The sequence below is a fragment of the Eurytemora carolleeae genome, unplaced genomic scaffold (assembly GCF_000591075.1).
Source record: "Eurytemora carolleeae unplaced genomic scaffold, Eaff_2.0 scaffold30, whole genome shotgun sequence".
Taxonomy (NCBI): Eukaryota; Metazoa; Arthropoda; class Copepoda; order Calanoida; family Temoridae; genus Eurytemora; species Eurytemora carolleeae.
Window position 1 is genome coordinate 449,832 of NW_019396243.1, and position 19,713 is coordinate 469,544.

At 34.2% G+C, this 19,713-nt stretch overlaps 1 protein-coding gene across 2 annotated transcripts; it reads right to left on the reverse strand.

The window, feature by feature from the left end:
• Window positions 1-6,012: 6,012 nt before the first annotated feature.
• Window positions 6,013-19,175, reverse strand: LOC111699162 (2-oxoglutarate dehydrogenase, mitochondrial). Of its 2 annotated transcripts, XM_023469757.1 has the most exons (12): window positions 18,804-19,175; window positions 17,912-18,165; window positions 17,250-17,401; window positions 15,447-15,561; window positions 14,924-14,938; window positions 13,860-14,089; window positions 12,103-12,634; window positions 10,994-11,300; window positions 9,130-9,251; window positions 8,569-8,751; window positions 7,016-8,037; window positions 6,013-6,393 (listed from the first exon to the last, which is right to left on the reverse strand). In XM_023469757.1, exons 1-12 carry the CDS (start codon window positions 18,862-18,864, stop codon window positions 6,285-6,287), a joined length of 3,102 nt encoding a protein of 1,033 aa, XP_023325525.1. In that variant the 5' UTR covers window positions 18,865-19,175; the 3' UTR covers window positions 6,013-6,284. The 2 variants fall into 2 exon arrangements, with proteins under 2 accessions (XP_023325525.1, XP_023325526.1); XM_023469758.1 differs by lacking the exon at window positions 14,924-14,938.
• Window positions 19,176-19,713: the final 538 nt, after the last annotated feature.

Genomic DNA, 19,713 nt, shown 5'->3' on the forward strand with positions numbered 1-19,713 from the left:
ATTAAGATTAGAGAATATAGTCAACAAGATAACCATCTCATCCTCTCTACTCCTCTCACCTTTACTGATAGCTTCTAGTTCCTCGTGTTTCTCCACCAAGTATTTGAACACTGGACCACAACCAGGAGAACTAAGATCAGAGATTTCCAATTCTAAAAAGAAAACCTATTAAACATTAAGTATTACATTTTTTAACAAAATAAAAATTGAGCCGAATATTTTTAACCTGAAATAATAATGACCAAAACCACAGAATGAAAATTTTTGAGATTTCAAACTCCGAAATCAAATAATATTTTACATTTAATTTAAAATTATTAATTTTTACAAAAATTTGATAAAATTTCCACATTTATTATTGATATTGTTTTCCTCTATCAAAAATATCATATTTTACATTAATAATATCTCTCAGAAAGAACTTAGATTTTACCCTTACGTACATTAGCAACATTTTATGAATCTAATTCTAACATACATTTACATATTGTGGAAAAAATGTGTAATTTAGATATTTCATACTATGAATTCTGTAAGATTGATTAGCATAATTTTAAAATATCATCATGTTGCAAAGATATAGGGATTAGAAAAACGAGTTTTTTTGCAAACAAATCGTTGTATTATGATTAATTATTGATCATAGCAATTTTTGCAGAATTTTAAAAACTCTCAGTTTGTAACCAACATTATCACAATTAGCTATACAGAAACTGAATTCTAGCCACAATCCTTATATCTTTGCAACCCAATTTTGTAGCTTTTAGATATTTCAAACTAAGAATTCTGTTATATTAAATAATCTGAGTTTAAAATATCAAAGGTTTATTCCATTAGGTTCTAGAGATATAGCGATTTGAAAATTTCAATTTGTGGAAAAGACTCATTTCCTTTCAGATATAAATTAACAAACAAACACCATTTAAGATTTATTGTTAAATTGTTTGTACCGTATTAACATCAAAGGATTTCCAAACTTTATATTTTCTTTTTTAAACGGAGGCTTTTGTCGGAAAAAGCTGAAATGTATCAGAGGATTTCCCAAACTTCAAACGTGAATAAAAGTAGGTATGAACATAAAACAAGATTTTTGTTTGTCCCATTAGATTGAAAATAATATATTTTACGTCCAAACATTGTTCAAAATTAAGGCCTGTCTTTTAAAGAGACTCTTATATGTTGATTGTTGAACATGCTATAATTTCTGTTTCAAGAGTATTCAAATTGTAAGTCTGCAATTATACTCCTGGTTGAATGTGTTACCTTGAATAGTATGTATCTCGTCTGAAAATTTTCTCAGTCTTGTAGAATCAACATCTCCATGTATCCTCCAAACCTTGAAAGTTTTCTCCAGCTCGTCAATCCGTCTCCGCAAGGTTGTACTTGAAGCTCTCAATGACATCTTGTCCTTCTTAGTTAAATACTTGAGCACAACTATAAGATCATAAAACACCATTCTCTCTAATCCCGACAACATGTTCTCCATTTTCTTCTTACTTTCTCTGAAAAATCTAAAATTTAACTTCAGATTTCATAATTTAAATATTACATTAATAGGAGAATAACAAAAAGAGAAATTACGAGAGAAATAGAACTTGTATCATGACTGTAGTAAGAAATAGAACTTGTATCATAAAATAAATTTCAGAATATGTTCGGTGTTAAATTATAAATGCAATTTGAACCAGAATATAATTTATAATTACACATGACGTGCAATATCTCCAGGTTCCGATTAGATCTGCTGAATAGCTAAATATTTCCAGGTTTAGATTAGATCTGCTGAATATCTCCAGGTTCCGATTAGATCTGCTGAATAGCTCAATATCTCCAGGTTTAGATTAGATCTGCTGAATATCTCCAGGTTTAGATTAGATCTGCTTAATAGCTCAATATCTCCAGGTTCCGATTAGATCTGCTGAATATCTCCAGGTTCAGATTAGATCTGCTGAATAGCTCAATATTTCCAGGTTTAGATTAGCTCTGCTGAATATCTCCAGGTTCCGATTAGATCTGCTGAATAGCTCAATATTTCCAGGCTTAGATAAGATCGCTAAACATCTCCAGGTTCAGATAAGATCTGCTGAATAGCTCAATATCTCCAGGTTTAGATAAGATCTGATAAATTTCTCAATATCTCCAGGTTTAGATCAGACCTGGTGAATATCTCAATGTCCAGGTTCAGATTAGATCTACTAAATGGAATACGAAGTTGAACAAATTTTTTGTTCTTCGCGTCCCAACCTTATCCTACTTCAGTAAACTTGGCTTCTTTATCCTTTTCTCAACATTTAAATCTCTAGATTCAGACTAGACCTGCGGAATATCTCCCCAGGTTCAGGTTAGAACTGCGGAATATCTTCGGGGTAAGATTAGAATTGCTAAATATCTCCAGGTTCAGATTAGAACTGCTGGATATCTCCAGGTTTTGATTAGGCCTGCAGAATATCTCCGGGCTATGATCAGACCCACTGAATGGTAAATGAATGTCAAGATATCTCTTGTTCCTCCCGTCCCATCCTTATCCTACATCAGTGCACTTTCCTTCATCCTCTTCTCAGCATTTAAACCTCCAGATTGTGTTACAACCTTGTCCTGCATTTTCTCCTTAGTTTCAATCTACTCTCGTCTTCTCTCTTCTCATACATCCTATCCTTCTTAGGCAGGAACTAAAATATCAGAGTTCTTGATAAAATCCTAATTATCAGTTTTTATGAAACAATAATTCTATATTTTGTTCAAATATAAATACCTTGAGTAAGTGTCTCATATTATCATCGATCATATTCTCCAAGCCAGACATCTTGAGATAATAATAACTCTGAAATAAATAATTTCATGCCAAGAGGAACCAGTTCTTCTCTAGGTTCTCTAGTTCTTGATCATGGAACCAATATTTAGCCTGAAGTATTAAATGTACACATCCATCCCATATAGTTCTAGTTCTACAATAAGTATTATATAAAATATTAAAATATTCAATTAATGGATTTACTATTTAATGATTATTGGGATTTATAATATAATAAAATGTTTTACCAATTAATGTACGGCTGATTTAGAAAGCGTGGGATATTATTTTTTCTTCCGGGACAAGTATCTATTGGTTCATATTTAAGAGATATTTAACAATTTAGGTCAAAAATGTACCAATGCATTAGTTACTTGTCCAAAGAGAAAAAATATCCAGCACTTTCTAAATCAGCAGTAAATTGGTAATTTTGTGTCACATTGCAACTATATATCATATGTTTGAGATGTGTTGAGAAGAAATTTTAAACTTTTTATTAAAAAAATATTTTCATGAAATATTTTGTGTAGAGAACGCAAAATTCACAAAACTTGTCTAGAGAATCTGCAAATCTGATTTCAAACTCATTCCACATGGGNAAAATACCATTTATACAAACATATTGAGTCCTATTTACTAAATAGTTTTGAAACCATGTGTTAGCTACATTTTTAAAACCGTAATACTCTAGTTTTTTTAAAAGAATATCTAAGTTGCAACAGTCAAAAGCTTTCTTAAGATCTAAAAAAATTCCCAGTGTGAATTCTGGTTGGGGTTTATTTAAAAGCTTCAGGATTTAGAATTCGAGGACGGACACCCTGAAGAGGAAGCCATTATTGCATATTTTAAACATCTAAGACTGGAAAAAAATGGCAACGTCATCAATTTGGACACACTACTCCTACATCATGGGGTGTCCAGTCGAAATTAGGGAACAAAACTCGAGAAATAAAGGCATATTTACGCGAAATTCGCAAAGAGGAAGCAATTCGAAAGATAAAAAGTTCACAATTTCAACAAATTTTAGTTTGAAATATGTAAGCTTTACGACATTGGGTTGCACAGCTATAATAGAAAATCAGACTTTGCGGCAAAAACTCAATTCCTTTATTTCAAAATTCTTAAAAGAATTTGCTTAAGTATAAATTTGATTTATAATTCCCTAATACAATAAGCGTGAGGACATATTAAACTGCACACGAATATAATTAGATATAACGGTCAGATGTCAGTTATAGTCTAGGTTATGTACACTGTACACAATACAGTACACGCTACAGAACATGTACATTTCTACAATTAGGAGAAAAAATTGCTAACCACAACATTTCATGAAATTCAAATCTATTATCACAATTAGAAGGGTTGTTGCAATGTACAACTATGTACAGATGTAAATTGTACAACATCTGTACAACAAGAACTAGAGCTAAAAATGATGTAAAATTAAATATTGAAGAATAAAATGGATGCAAAATAAAAATGGAGTATCTAAGCTTTGTGTTCTAATCTTTCTTTTATCTGATTTCAAATTGAAGTTAAACAAAACATATTAGCGTAATGTTGTTAACCTTAAACAATTAGCTTACTCCGTTGTAAAATCGTCTTTGACTGAAATTTTCTCCCGGAGCCGGAAACCAAACCAAACTTTACCTCCGATGGACAGTATAAACAATCTTCACGTGCAGCTTCAAGAGTTAAAAAGAATAATACTTATAAAATTAGTGATTTACATTTAAAATCAATTGTCATTTTTATTTCAGAAGACAAAACGTTGTTTTAGTACTGTTCAATAACCGGACTATAATCTTTTATTTATTTATTTATTTATCCATTATAGTAAGGAATTTTTCATTATAATAAAACATTACTTTTATAATATGTAAACCTTTGTTAATTAAATGTATTTTTCAAGCTTTGCAGTCAAACAAACATATTAGTGTAATGTACTTTGTACAGGATGATCGTACTGCACTCTGTACAGATCTCAATCTTCCAGGTTCAGTTTCTTAAATTATAGATTTATCTTCCTGGTTCAGTTTCTCCAAATATGGAATCATCTTCCAGGTTCATTTCCTCCAAATATAGAATAATCTTCCCGGTTCAGTTTCTTCAAATATAGAATTATCTTCCTGGTTCAGTTTCTTCAAATATAGAATTATCTTCCTGGTTCAGTTTTTCCAAATATAAAATTATCTTCCAAATTAAGTTTCTCCAAACATGTAATTTTCTTACAGGTTCAGTTTCTCAAATATAGAATTATCTTCCAGGTTCATTTCCTTCAAATATAGAATTATCTTCCTGGTTCAGTTTCTTCAAATATAGAATTATCTTCCTGGTTCAGTTTCTCCAAATATAGAATTATCTTCCAGGTTCAGTTTCTCCAAATATAGAATTATCTCCTAGGTTCAGTTTCTCCAAATATTAAATTATCTCCCAGGTTCAGTTATTACAATGAGGAAGGATACCTTCAATGTTTGCCACAAAATATGATTACAATTATGGTATCCGTATTCTGGTAACCTTATTCTGGTATCCGTTATTCTGTTATTTGTATTCTAGTATCTGTATTCTGGTATCCGTATTCTGGTATCTGTATTCTGGTATACGTATTCTGATATCCGTATTCTGGTATACGTATTCTGGTATCCTTATTCTGGAATCCATATTCTTGTATCCGTATTCTGGTAACTGTATTCTGGTATCCATATTCTAGTATCTGTTTTCTGGTATCCGTAATCTGGTATCTGTATTCTGGTATCTGTATTCTGGTATCTGTATTCTGGTATCCGTATTCTGGTATCCGTATTCTGGTATCTGTATTCTGGTATCTGTATTCTGGTATCTGTATTCTTGTATCCGTATTCTGGTATCCGTATTCTGGAATCCGTATTTTGGAATCCATATTCTATCCGTATTCTGAATCCGTATTCTGGTAACTGTATTCTGGTATCTGTTTTCTGGTATCCGTATTCTGGTATCCGTATTCTGGTATCTGTATTCTGGTATCCGTATTCTGGTATCCGTATTCTGGTATCCGTATTCTGGTATCTGTATTCTGGTATCCGTATTCTGGTATCCGTATTCTCAAATGATGGAACAAAATCACGGATGAGAGTGTATATAGTAAACTGGCATAAATCTCAAGCAACAAATATCTCTTCTCAATAAAACAATTAAAAGTTGGAAAATACAAGAATTACAAGATTAATACGACAAGAGTAAATATTCACTGTATTTATATTATCATCAGATATCACTTACATACCCATCGGTAAATTAACAATAGTGCTTTAACAAAATAGATTTAAATATTATTTAAATACTCGTATTAATAGATCTAGTTCCCAGGGTTTACAGAGGAGAGAGTATCCGGAACAATTTTACAGAATATCTTCTTGTCGAATGATTGGACTAAAGTAAACTATAATTTAATATTTGGAAGTATGTTAGGTCCAGGATTATGATCTTGTATTCTCTCTATCCTCTATATCTACAAGGACATGGCTTGAGCTAGGAAATGTTTCAGCTCCTTGTAATGGGTTGCCTTGCTACCAGTGGCAGGAGAGGGTGCAGTTTCACGACCAATATACTGCAGTAACCTAAATACAACAATATTATTCATAAATAATAAACTCGTGCCCGGCATTAAAATTTTGAATTTGTAAAAAAAAATCGATTTTTGAAAAAATATAAATAAGGGTTACTCAAGGTTTTCCTCAAAAAATTCCGCCAATTTGGTTCAGCCGTTTGGCCAGCTATAGCTTACATGTATACATATATTAGCGACGAGCGATATTTTAAAGATTAAGGGTTGTGTGTTTGATTTAAAAATTTGATTAGCAGTGATCAGAACAGAAAATCTAGCTTATTCTCGTAAATTATCATGAAAATGTTTTCACAGTGAGTTCTATAAGTATCTCCGTTCCGCAGTATTTATACTTGAAATTCCTTTAGCTCAAAGTGTAGTATAAATCTTGGATTATATTCCTCCCATTATATGCGGTACATTTTTACTCTAACCTTCGTAGATGTATTTTCATACGTATTATTATATCAACAATATGAAATGATATATTAAGTGCAATAAGAATAATTTAAGTGTTAAAACAAATCTTAAAGGGAGGAAGGAATACAGGTTTTCAAAAAGAATACAAGAACTAAAATCTTTATAAAGTATATTAATATGAATGAAGTTGTAAGAATAAATATAAAATATCCAACCTGTGATATCCACCAATGGCGGTCTGAGTTCTGGGCTGTACATAAGTCCAAGCTCCCATATTCTTGTGTTCCTCCTGAACCCAGCAGAGTTCTGCATTACAGTACTGATCTGTAACCTTCTTCATAATATCAAAGGGGAAGGGAGAAATCTGTTCAATGGTATGGATCGCAATCTGATCTTCTAATCCTCTCTCTCTCCTCTCCTTCAGGAGATCGTAGTACACCTTTCCAGTACAGAAGAGAACCTTCTTAACACTGGATGGGTTCTGTCCTGCGGGTCCAGCATCCAGGATCATTCTCTTAAACTCAGTTCCAGGCAACATCTCATCAAAACTAGATCTGCACTCAGGGTGTCTCAGCAGGGACTTAGGGGTCATCACAATCAAGGGTTTACGGAAGGGAAGAGCGGTCTGACGACGAAGAATATGGAAATAGTTTGCAGGTGTGGAGCAGTTAGCGACGATCATGTTGATATGGCTGAGCTGCTTGATTGCAAACTCCTCCTCCTCTGGGGGGAAATATTCTGGATCATCAGCGCAGAGTTGAAGGAACCTTTCAGGACGAGCAGAGCTGTGCTCAGGTCCCATACCTTCCATACCGTGGGGTAGAAGCATAACTAAACCAGATTGTCGAACCCATTTAGCCTGACCGCTAGCAATAAACTGATCAATGATGCACTGTGCAGTGTTGGAGAAATCTCCGAACTGAGCCTCCCAGAGCACCAGAGCATTAGGGTTGGTCATGGAGAACCCGAGCTCGAACCCGAGTACAGCATACTCAGACAGGGAGGAGTTACTCACAGTATACGGAGCCTGATCAGGGTACAGGTTTGCTAGGGGCTTGTAGGTTGACCTGTCCTTGGTCTGGTGATGAAGAACATGATGTCTATGGGAGAAGGTACCACGCTCTACGTCCTGTCCAGACAGACGAACATGAATTCCTTCCTTGAGAAGTCCACCGAAGGCAAGTGCTTCAGCCAGCGCCCAATCAATCTCTCTCTTGTTTACCATTTCCATTCGAGCCTAAATATTGAAATATTGATAGAAGTGTATACTGTCCTTATCGCCAAAAAAGGTTTTCACTCTCACAGAAAAACCTGTGTTTGGGAATAAATCACGATAAATTTTTATATCCTCATCAGTCCTTGAACATAACTATTGCTAAAATATTAATAAAAGTTTATCAGTATCAGTATCAGAAAAGAATATTTGAGATAAAATCGGAAAATAATAAGACATAAAGTTGGTCAAAAGAAAGACTGTTCCAAAACACTAATTTTTAAATAAGTGTTACAAAAAAATATCCTAAAATACTTTTATCAAGTTAGTAATAATCATTTATAAGTTGACAATAAGATAGAATTATCAAAGAATAATTGTTTTTGAGTTAGTAATAAGATAGAAATATTAGTTATTTCTATGTTGGTAAAGAAAGAAATATCCAAGAAATAATCAATCTTTTCTAGTTTCCAGTGTCATTAATATATTATTTGTAAACAAACAAAATACTAATATTTTTATATTTTTTAAGTTAAGAAGTTTATGTTAACTCACCTTAAGGATTCGCTCCATGGATCTGTGAATAATGAAGTCTGGTGCATTGGGTGGACCCTGAGAGAACCGTTTACCAATATGAACCAGAGTATCCTCGTGCAGACCAGTATCCGATACTTTCAAGGGATCCTTACCCTCGAAGAACCCGGACCAGGGGGAGTCCAGCCAGTGTTTGTGGAACACCTGGATAACATAATATATTAAATCATAGATAAACTTTAACAGGAGGAGTCCAGCCAGTGTTTGTGGAACACAGAAGGGATAATACGGAATAATGAAGTTCTTGAGCTTTTGATAATATTCTCAGAAATTGCTGTAAGTAATTGATTGGTTTATTATATCAGTTGACCAGTGACCTTTTTAACTCTTTCAGGTTGCTTTGTCAAATCTTTAACATGTTTAATCTATAAAAATATATTTTGTTCTGAAGAAGACATTATAGAAACGTGGACAAATATTTACTGATGACCATCTTCAACCTTCCATAAACTCTATCTAGGTTTATGAGCCAAGAAGATGAATAAAAAGAATCTAAGAATCCTTGAATATATGATTTATTACCTGAGTCTCCTCTCCAGCCTTCTTGAATGCTTCTTCACAGATCTTCTCATATTTATCAATAACAGCATCAACTTCCTCCTTGGTTACAACACCCTCACCGATCAATTTGTCAGAGTAAATATCTAAATAGATTATAATCTTATTTGTGTTTATTTATATTAAGTACTAACTGGTGTCCCCGGGGTACCCATGGGTTAACTCATAAATGTCAACCAATTTGGTCCAGGCGTTTGGCAATCTAAAGTGAACAACAATGTATAAGCAAAGAAAGAGTTGAGTTTTATTATATATATAAGATGTTGACAATATTCCTAATTTTAATTTTGCTAACGTATCTGCAAAGTTTCATGAGAATTCCTTATATCTATCAACAACCGTTGGGGGGGGGGGGGGGGGTATCATGGCCCACACCCTCGCAAATCCTTTTCTGTTGAAATGCGCTAGGAGCATAGAGAATAGAATATATAGAGAGGAATTTACTGGAAAAAGTGTAAAACGGCCATTTTGTTGTACTGTTTCCATACTGCAGGCGTACTTCACATATTTATGCTATATAACCTGTTGGGCCCTGGAATATAATTTTATAGAAAATCTAAAATTATTGTTGAAAGAAACCAAAATTATGAAATAGGCTGGTTTCATAATTGACCAATGATCATTTCACATAGACTCTATGCCTTCCACTTTACAAAAGATGATTTTCCGTTATAACTATAAATCAAATGATGATTTTTATTCACCTAATTCATTTTATAAAGTTTATTTAACAGTTTAAAGAATTCGAAATTGAAATGGATAGTCTAGGGAACATACTGTATTAATGTACTCGACTGCATATAATTTGCGAACATTTACATGATTTGTACACTTTGAACTCCCTTTTAGGCTGAAAGGGACTGAAAAAATTCATACCGAGAGATTCTTTTAATTCCTCTCTATATATTCTATTCTCTATGGCTAGGAGGGATCATGGTACCTTGTATAAATTCTTAAAGCAACCAATATTCTGGGGGGGGGGATCTTAACCCTACTCCCCCCGGTATTATAGGGTTTACATGCTCGGCTAAGTAACAAATGTATATCTGCCTGTTTGCAAGTTTGAATGAGAAAGCTTAAAAGGTTTATCCTGTAACCTAGTTAAGATAGTTAAATAACCCCATAGAACATATTATATATAGATTAGAATTTACATTCACTACACCGTACACAGGGAGAAAGCTCCTTAAAATGTCTTTAAAATGACGGGACTTTTATGTCACATGACTCAAGTGTGACCCAAACTTATGAAAAACATTCAACCTTTTTTATACGAGCTAAGCGAGAAAAATAAGCTAAAAAAAGGAAATTCTAATGCGTTATGACAGCTTTGAAATGAAAAATATATATAATCTCCAGAACAATAAAAAGACTAAAATAAACAAGATAAAATGCACACAATTGTAATTGATAAGAAGAACGTTAGTGCAAGATTTCTCGCATATTTGACGCAAATTGGGAAAGAAAATTGCAAGCCGTGGAGATAAGAAAATAGATCAAAGAACGCTGTTAAAATGACGTATTCGTTATGAAACTCTTGTTGTGTAATTGACTCATTGTTAAACGAGCAATACTCAGATTGAAAAAAATATATTTATGCTTGGACATTTTTTACTGCATTAGATTTGAAAACCATTTATATATTTTCTTTTAAAATGTGTATACTAATGTCTCTGAATGTCCAGAAAAGTACTTGAATCTTTTTAAGGCTTATTTTAAATTGAAGTTTAAAAAAAAGCAATTTTATAAAACCAAACCAAACTATGAAATATGCAGTTTTACATTAGTATCTTGAAAAATCTAAAAAACGCCTGAAAATTCTTCTTACCTAGAACATTCTTATGCTTCTTGATGATGGAGTACATGATGGGCTGGGTGAACATCGGCTCATCGATCTCATTGTGCCCAAACTTCCTGTACCCGACCAGATCAATAACAACATCCTTGTGCCAGGTTGCGCGCCACTCCGCGGCAATGTTCGATACAAGGAGGACAGCCTCTGGGTCGTCTGCGTTCACGTGGAAAATAGGAGCATTGACAACCCGACCTACGTCGGTACAGTAAGGGGAGGATCGGGAGTATCGAGGATCGGTTGTGAATCCAATCTGATTGTTTGCAACAATATGAATAGTTCCCTAAAAATATAGAAAAATATAACATTTATATATCCTTCAAAAGGCTCGAAAAACACAAACTGCTTCATATTCTCTGAATAAGAAATCTACGAGTCGAGTTAAAGAAAATACGCAGAAGGAAAAATTTTATCTTTTTTGTTTCAATTGTGAATCATTTTTGGTTTTCTTAAAATGAAAAATGAAAATATCGTTAATTTGTGTATATCTGACATTACGCTACCAAACCCAGAGTTTATGTTTGATAACAATCTGATTAATTGAATATTGAAGATATAAGCTGAACTATATTTGTTAGAAGCTGTTTCATGTAATAACTGTTTAACCCGATTTTGAATCCAAATATGACCGGATGCTACTCAAATCCTTTTGCCCAAGTTTAAACATCAGGGGAATAAATATAAATTGATTCAATTTAGCATTTTAAACTTTATGCGGGTCATACATGTTTTAAATACTATATCTTATAAGGTCCATTATGCTTTATTTTATGAATTTACTATGGGCAGATTAAAATGGGATTCAGTTTTATTTTTCAAGACAGTTCAGCCATACTTTTAGGTCCAGCAGGTAGGGAAGGGGTGCAGACATCGTAGTAACAAAACAAAAAGAAGGTATCAATTCTCTTTGTTTACTTGTAAACTTGTTATTTTAAAAATGCTTATTAGAATTAAAAACTTTTACAGTAAAATTGTCTTCATTGTATTAATATAAACGTCGACCACCGTAGTTTAATTTTCTAAACAAGGTGGAGGAGTCACTTATCCGAGAAATATTCCCCCTGAATTATTTACTACAAACTCACTCTTGTAGTATAATCAGGAAGCTCCGCCATATGCATAGTCTCGTAAACAACACCCTGTCCGGCGAATGCAGCATCTCCGTGAAGTAAAATAGACATTGCTTTCTTCCCTTCAGTATCTCCTCTGTAGAACTGTTCAGCTCTAACCTTACCCTCTACCACAGGGTTCACGGCCTCAAGATGAGAGGGATTAGCTACAACACTCAACCTGATATTCTTGTTGGTTGATCTGTTTAATCTCTCAATATAGGTTCCAAGATGGTACTTGACATCTCCAGAACCCTCGTCGGCAGCCTCGAGGCCGGCGAACTGTGTGAGGATCTGCTCTAGAGGTTTCCTGCACACGTTGGCCAACACGTTTAAACGTCCTCTGTGGGGCATTCCCATCACTACACACTCCACGCCCTGCTCTGTGGACCTGTCAATAACCTGCTTCATGCAGGGGATCAACATCTCTACACCTTCCAGGCCAAACCTCTTCTCAGCAGTCCACTTCTTGGCCAAGAAGTTCTCGAATCCAGCAGATCGGGAGATCCTGGAGTCAAATAATCAATCAATAACACCGTCTATTACAAATTAACAATTTAAACAAGAGACAATAAAAATTATTGAAAACTCTCATTAAAACTCAAATTTGCTATGTTTTGGGAACTTTAGATGTAAATGATGGTTGTTATTTTTTCATAATATAAGTTGTCTAAAGGGAGTAATCGCGAAAAATGAAAGTGAGAATAGACTCACGTCGAAAAATATTCGATAGTGATTGCTACTATTCTTACTTCTATCTGTTGCGTCTATAAGGAGGAAATTGGTTTAAAAATTCAGAAAGTTGCAATATTCGAATCGGATCGTAAAAAAATCAATTTAATTCTAAACTAATCATCCAGATATTACAAACTATAATCATCGATTTTTTTTCGACGCATTCGAATATAGTTGATATTTTATAATATTTTTTATTTGTTTTGAATACAATGAAACTAAAACGAGGATTTTTTGTCCGCTAGGTAAATCTGTCACGTGGAACCATTAGGAGAATTGATAGTAGACACCTGGCGGCCAAATAATCGTCGTTTTAGGTGCATTGTATGTAAAACAAATAAAAAATATTATAAGTATCAACTATATAAAAATGCGTCGAAAAAAATCAATGATTTTAGGTTGTTATATCTGAATGATTTGTTTGAAATTAAATCGGTTTTTTTTACTATCCGAGTCAAATATTGCAACTTTGTACATTTGTATTGACGCTACGTTCTACGGTTTGAGTCGTGTTTAACCATTATCTCCTTTTGGACGCAACAGATAGAAGTTAGATTAGTAGCAATCACCATCGAATATTTTTCGACGTTAGTCTATACCCCCATTCATTTTTCGCGAATACTCCCTTTAAGTTGCCAACTTGACAGGAGCAAATGGAAGTCTTTTAGAAATTCAATATTTAGCAGGGTAAAATTTAGCTTTGCCCTGCTTGCATAAACTTTAGGCAAATCTTTTGGCCTGAAATATGCAAAATATCGAGTTGTGTCTGCGAAATATAGATTAATTTGAGGAGAAATTGCACCGAAATGAGTGATTTTAAAGATTTTCAAATTTAGAGGAAGACATTTTTTTGGCAAAAATATAAAATTAACCATTTAAAGTTTTATATTTATTATTCTGAAACCTTGTCTATTCCGCATGAATAAAAAACCGGGAAAAAATCTATCGTGAAGTATAACAAAGTTTTCAGCGACACGGCGAGTTCTGAAATTAATTACCTAGCGAGTAGACGTCTCTTATCATCATTACCAAGGGTGAGTGCTCCAGGTGTTTCCAACTTCTGCCTGATCCAGTTGACCTGATCCAGGTCCTGTATATGCATATACTCAGCTCCGATACTACCACAGTACACCTTCTCAAGCCTGGAGATAATCTCTCTAAGAGGGAGAGAAGTGTCGGATCCACCGATGAATGTAGTTTGAGGGAGTTGATAAACTGTATCCAGGTCCTAACAATAGTACAAATATATATTCAAACTCTATTAGTTTAAAGTTAAACCTAGTTCTAACACTAACATTATATCTAGTCTACGATGCTGTAAAAACAAATAATAAAAAAAAACAGATTAACACTTAGTGGTCTACTAAACTACTTTTAATTAACCAAATTGACGATATACAGGAATATATAGAATCACAATTAGCAGACGCATTGCTAAGAATCCACTCCATTTTGATCCGGATCCGTAAGTTTAAAATATGGATTCGGATTTGGTTTTCACATTTTTATATCTCGTTAGTCAACAGTTGAGATTAGTGTTTTGAGACCGAAAAGGTTTGAAAATATATTTTGTTAAATAGTTCCCCCCTTAAACCCGGATACGGATCCATGTAGCGGACGGGCGGATCCAGATCTTAAGCACTGTGATAAAAAGGATTTTAAAAGTATTAAAACTGAATTATTTAATTCTCTGGAGGGGCAAGAAAAATGATTCGTTAGGCTTTACAAACGTCAATAATTCTACATTTCTTAAATTATTTTTGGCAGTCGTTTAATGTACAATGTGTATTATAAACCCTTCTCTACTAATATTCCAACTACTAACCACCTGCTTAAAAAATCTTCTTATTTCTATTATTGAAAATGTTGAACCTCATTTGCTATATTTGATAAATGGAGGACCCCCCCCCCCCCTACCAGAAGGAAAGCGGGTTGAGGTCAGGAGAAAGTGAAAGGAAGAGGGGGGGAGGAATGTGGGGAACGGGGAGGGAAACACAGAAAGTAGAAAAGCTGTTGAAAGTAGAAAAAAATTATAATTGAACCCAAATAAATAAAAAATTACCTTCTCTTTAAAATCCTAGTAAAAAAATAAAACAGAATTAGTATTTTGTTGAAAGTAAATCAAACAAAAAACGACAAAACAAAACAAACAATAAATTGAAAAATAGTTAATATTAAAAATGTAAGGATTAAAACTAAAAGATACGATGCAAACATGTTAAATCTATTACAAGCATTATGTGCAGCAATAAAACTAAACCTTTCTATTCTATTCAGTTTCAACAAGTAATATGCTAATTTATATCTTGACGATAAAAATAGTAAAATTGGATCAGAATGAAATATTTTCTAAAGTTTCCAAAACTTTATTCATTCTTTTAAATAACCCCTCTGTGAGAAGTACGTCCCTCGCCCCTTGCTTGAAATATTTTTCAAATTCAGAATTACATTGACTAAAAGTCGTTAATAAATCTTATCATTCTGACCCACAATATATGTCCGAGCTCAATACTAATAAAAATGAAGAATTGTGAATTAGAATATAAAGGTTTTCTCTAGGTGTTTAAAAACATGCCATGGCTGACCTTTGAGTCGACCGTAACAGATCTGATGATCATCTTCTTGGCCTGCTCTGTGTCAATATTGTTGAGACCAAGGGGATCAATGTTTGCTGCTAGATGTCCACGGACCTGGTAAGACCTAGAAAACATCAGAATGACTAAATTACCATTCTTGAAAATCCACCAACATTAAACAGAAAAATCCGGGGAAATAATTAGAATACGACATAAAAGAGTTCCGATAATTCCGTAAATTTAATTCCGTGGTTTGTTCACATCAAGGATTTTAAGAAAATAATAAGAATCAATACATATAAATTGTCTGTTTGTCTGGTTGTATGTCCGATCATAACTCATGACCCCCTTGACCGCTTTGCTTCAGATTTGATTGGGGAACTCGGGAGAACTACGGGAATGTTCTTAGCTTGATTTTAAGAATGTTAAGTTGAGTGGGTCGACTTTCATAGCAAAAATTTAGTTTTCCGGCATAGAAATAAACTGTCACGCAACTAAAGGAACTACTATATATTTCATCAGGAAAAGAATACATTTTTTGTATAATCGTATAATAATGAAGAACACGGAATCTCAATATTTTACATAATTAATAATTTCTATTAAGCCTCTTAAAAATCGTACAACGTGATAACTTAGCAGCTAAACGCAACTTTCGTTAAAATAAATATTAAACAGGGTATATATACTTTGCATCATCATATAAATCATTAAAAAATATTTATTTATTACAAAGAAAATCTATCGTAAAGCGTAGCAAAACCAATTGCTAAAAAATAGATTCTTGAAGGGTAATTTAAATCTTTAAAATAACGTATCAAAATATGTAAAAAAAGACGAAACAGTATGGAAGTTGACGGTCAGTTTTCTTTGATGTGTGAATTTACCAATAATTAGTAGGACTACCTGATAGATCCTTGCTATTGATTAGTAGGACTACCTCATAGTTCCTTGCTATTGATTAGTAGGACTATCTGATAGTTCCTTGCTATTGATTAGTAGGACTACCTGATAGTTCCTTGCTATTGATTAGTAGGACTACCTGATAGTTCCTTGCTATTGATTAGTAGGACTACCTGATGGTTCCTTGCTATTGATTAGTAGGACTACCTGATAGTTCCTTGCTATTGATTAGTAGGACTACCTGATAGTTCCTTGCTATTGATTAGTAGGACTACCTGATAGTTCCTTGCTATTGATTAGTAGGACTACCTGATAGTTCCTTGCTATTGATTAGTAGGACTACCTCATAGTTCCTTGCTATTAATTAGTAGGACTACCTAATAGATCCTTACTATTAATTAGTAGGACTACCTGATAGTTCCTTGCTATTGATTAGTAGGACTACCTCATAGTTCCTTGCTATTAATTAGTAGGACTACCTAATAGATCCTTACTATTAAATAGTAGGACTACCTGATAATTCCTTCCTATTATATAGTAGGACTACCTGGTAGTTCCTTGCTATTGATTAGTAGGACTACCTCATAGTTCCTTTCTATTAATTAGTAGGACTACCTGACAGTGTCTTGCTATTAATTAGTAGGACTACCTGGTAGTTCCTTGCTATTGATTAGTAGGACTACCTGATAGTTCCTTGCTATTGATTAGTAGGACTACCTGATAGTTCCTTGCTATTGATTAGTAGGACCCTTGCTATTGATTAGTAGGACTACCTGACAGTTCCTTGCTATTAATTAGTAGGACTACCTGATGGTTCCTTGCTATTGATTAGTAGGACTACCTAATAGTTCCTTGCTATTAATTAGTAGGACTACCTCATAGATCCTTGCTATTGATTAGAAGAGCTACCTGATGGTTCCTTGAACAGCTAGATGAGCATCAATGATCTGAGTGCTAGGAGCTCCACCTCCCTGCATCATGCTTGATCCAATCAATCCTGGGAGCATATTAGCCAGAGGAATCTCGTTCGGACGGGTAGAGTTACCGAGAGAGGGAGGAGCCTTAAATAATTACAATTATTTAACTATTCACAAGAAGTTGAAAATCTAAGAAATTTGCCGTAATTACATGAATTCAAATATTAACAGCATATTTAAGATTTTTTTTTTGAAACATTGGGAAGAGGAAAAAAGAAAAATTAGAACCCAGCAAGTTTTTTCCTCCTTGACGATCATTTTTACTTGTAAAATCTTTAATATTCAAAAATTAATTGAGAACAAATTATTTAAATTTATAGCGCTACGAAAAAACATAATGATTTTGGATAAGAGATTTTGGAAGATTTAGAAAATAATAAAAATCAGGACCAGAAAGTTAACCCCTTTGAGATACTTTTAGCCCAAAAAATCGTTGATTTTTCCCGTTTCAGAAAAGAAAAAAAACTTTTTAATTGTTAGCGCTACGTACAAACATTCCAATTGTATTGGAGGAAATATGAATTTTAGTAGATTGAGGGGGAGGGGTTGAATTTAAAAAAAAATTAAACTCTAACCTTTAACTCTTACACTAACCTGGTAAGCTCCGCCCCTGAAGTAAGCGTCCCAAGAAACATGAACACTCTTAGGATCCAGACTCCATGCTTCAAACATCTCCTCCACGTAGGCCCCCGAGGTTCCATTGAGGAAGCTCTCCTGAGCTTCAGGTTCTGCCGGGGGAGGAGGAGGAGGAGCAGCAGCAAATCCTCTCTTCAAGGGAGTTCCAGGACAAGACATGGATTTGGCAGCTGGAGATATCTGGGAGCGAACCAACCATGATGAATACCGTTCTAAACATGGTAGAAAATTAATATAACCCTTAAGCTCTTACAACTCATGTCCAATATACAATATACACTTAATTATTTTTCTGAACAATTTCCTTTAATTGTACGACGAAAAACATCACCGATAACGTTTGACTGATCAGAACAAGATGCTCAACTTTCGCCAATTTTGGCATTAATTATCGACAACTTTTTTACAATCGCAACTTTTAAATTTAAACCGAAACAAAGTATTTGAATTTATCTTAACCGATTCTGTTTATCAAAAGTTGTTATAAGCAATGAAAATGGTGAATATCAAAATCAGTATCGATGCCTGACTGAAACAGAAAAAAATCCACGGGAAAGAAAAGAAAATCCGCAAAATTAAGATTCCTCACATTTCACAAGTTTTGACTAGTTTTGCTAAATTATGTATAAACTAAAATATGTAACTATGAGGCCGCCATTAAAGTATATTAACTGAAATATGATCGTAGACTCCTAGTACTTTGTGGGTCAATGGGTTGAACCCAAAGCTTTCACTCTCCGCATAATTAACTATTAATGCAATGCAGGTTTTTACACAAAGGCAGTGAAATTTGCAAATTTAACGGAATTCCTTAAAAAAAAACTAGTTTTAGCCGGTTTTAAGTACTTGCCTACGTTAGAGAGCGGTGTGAAGGGTAGCAAGCTACTAAAGGCCTGCCGTGTTCTATACATCTTGCTCCTGCTCCTGTTCTAAGTCCACTAGTTCAATCCCCCTTGGATACTTTCCAAATTGAGAAAGTCTGTTAAAAGAAAGCCCCAGGATACCTTTTACAATGGAGGTTTCGTTGCAAATTAAAACCCGTTCCTTGGCTTTCTGAAAATCGTAATTAATATAACTAAAATCCGATTCAACGTAAAGGTTTATTTAACCAGGAAAACCAGGTCGAATATTGCAGTCATGCAATTATTATAATCAAGGACACACGCTCGGAGTTCCACCGTCCTGTGTCTGCTTAGTTGCTTACTCAATTCACCAATCACCGGAGACTGTACACTTTACACTAGTTCATTCCCGCGGATTACGTCAGAATTTTTTCGAACATATCGTCTTTGCTGAATCTGGTTTAATCCTTTTTTTACTGGAAACTTACATTGTTAAAACTTATTAAGTTACGTTAACCAGGCATCTAATTGACTTTAAAAAGGGAATTTCTTCAATTTTTCATATTATAACGATATTGATATTATCACCCAGCAGCGATCTCTTACTACTGCAGGTGGTGGTGTATTTTTCGACCTACACATATCCGCTATACTCCACTTCTGACCTACGCCAAATCCGCTATACAACACATCCGACCTACTAGCACGTGGTTTTACAGCTGGACATGTGGCCGCAGCGCCCGGCCCCCTGGCCTGTCCTAGCCGCGGCGCTCGGCCCAGAAATTGTTTTAACCTAACCTAACCCTCAAATAATACAAAAATAAACAACTGACGTATGTCCGATATTGCAGTAGGTCGGAAAGTTAGTAGGTCGGAAGTTCAGTAGGGGGGATATTGCGTATAGACGATGTATAACAT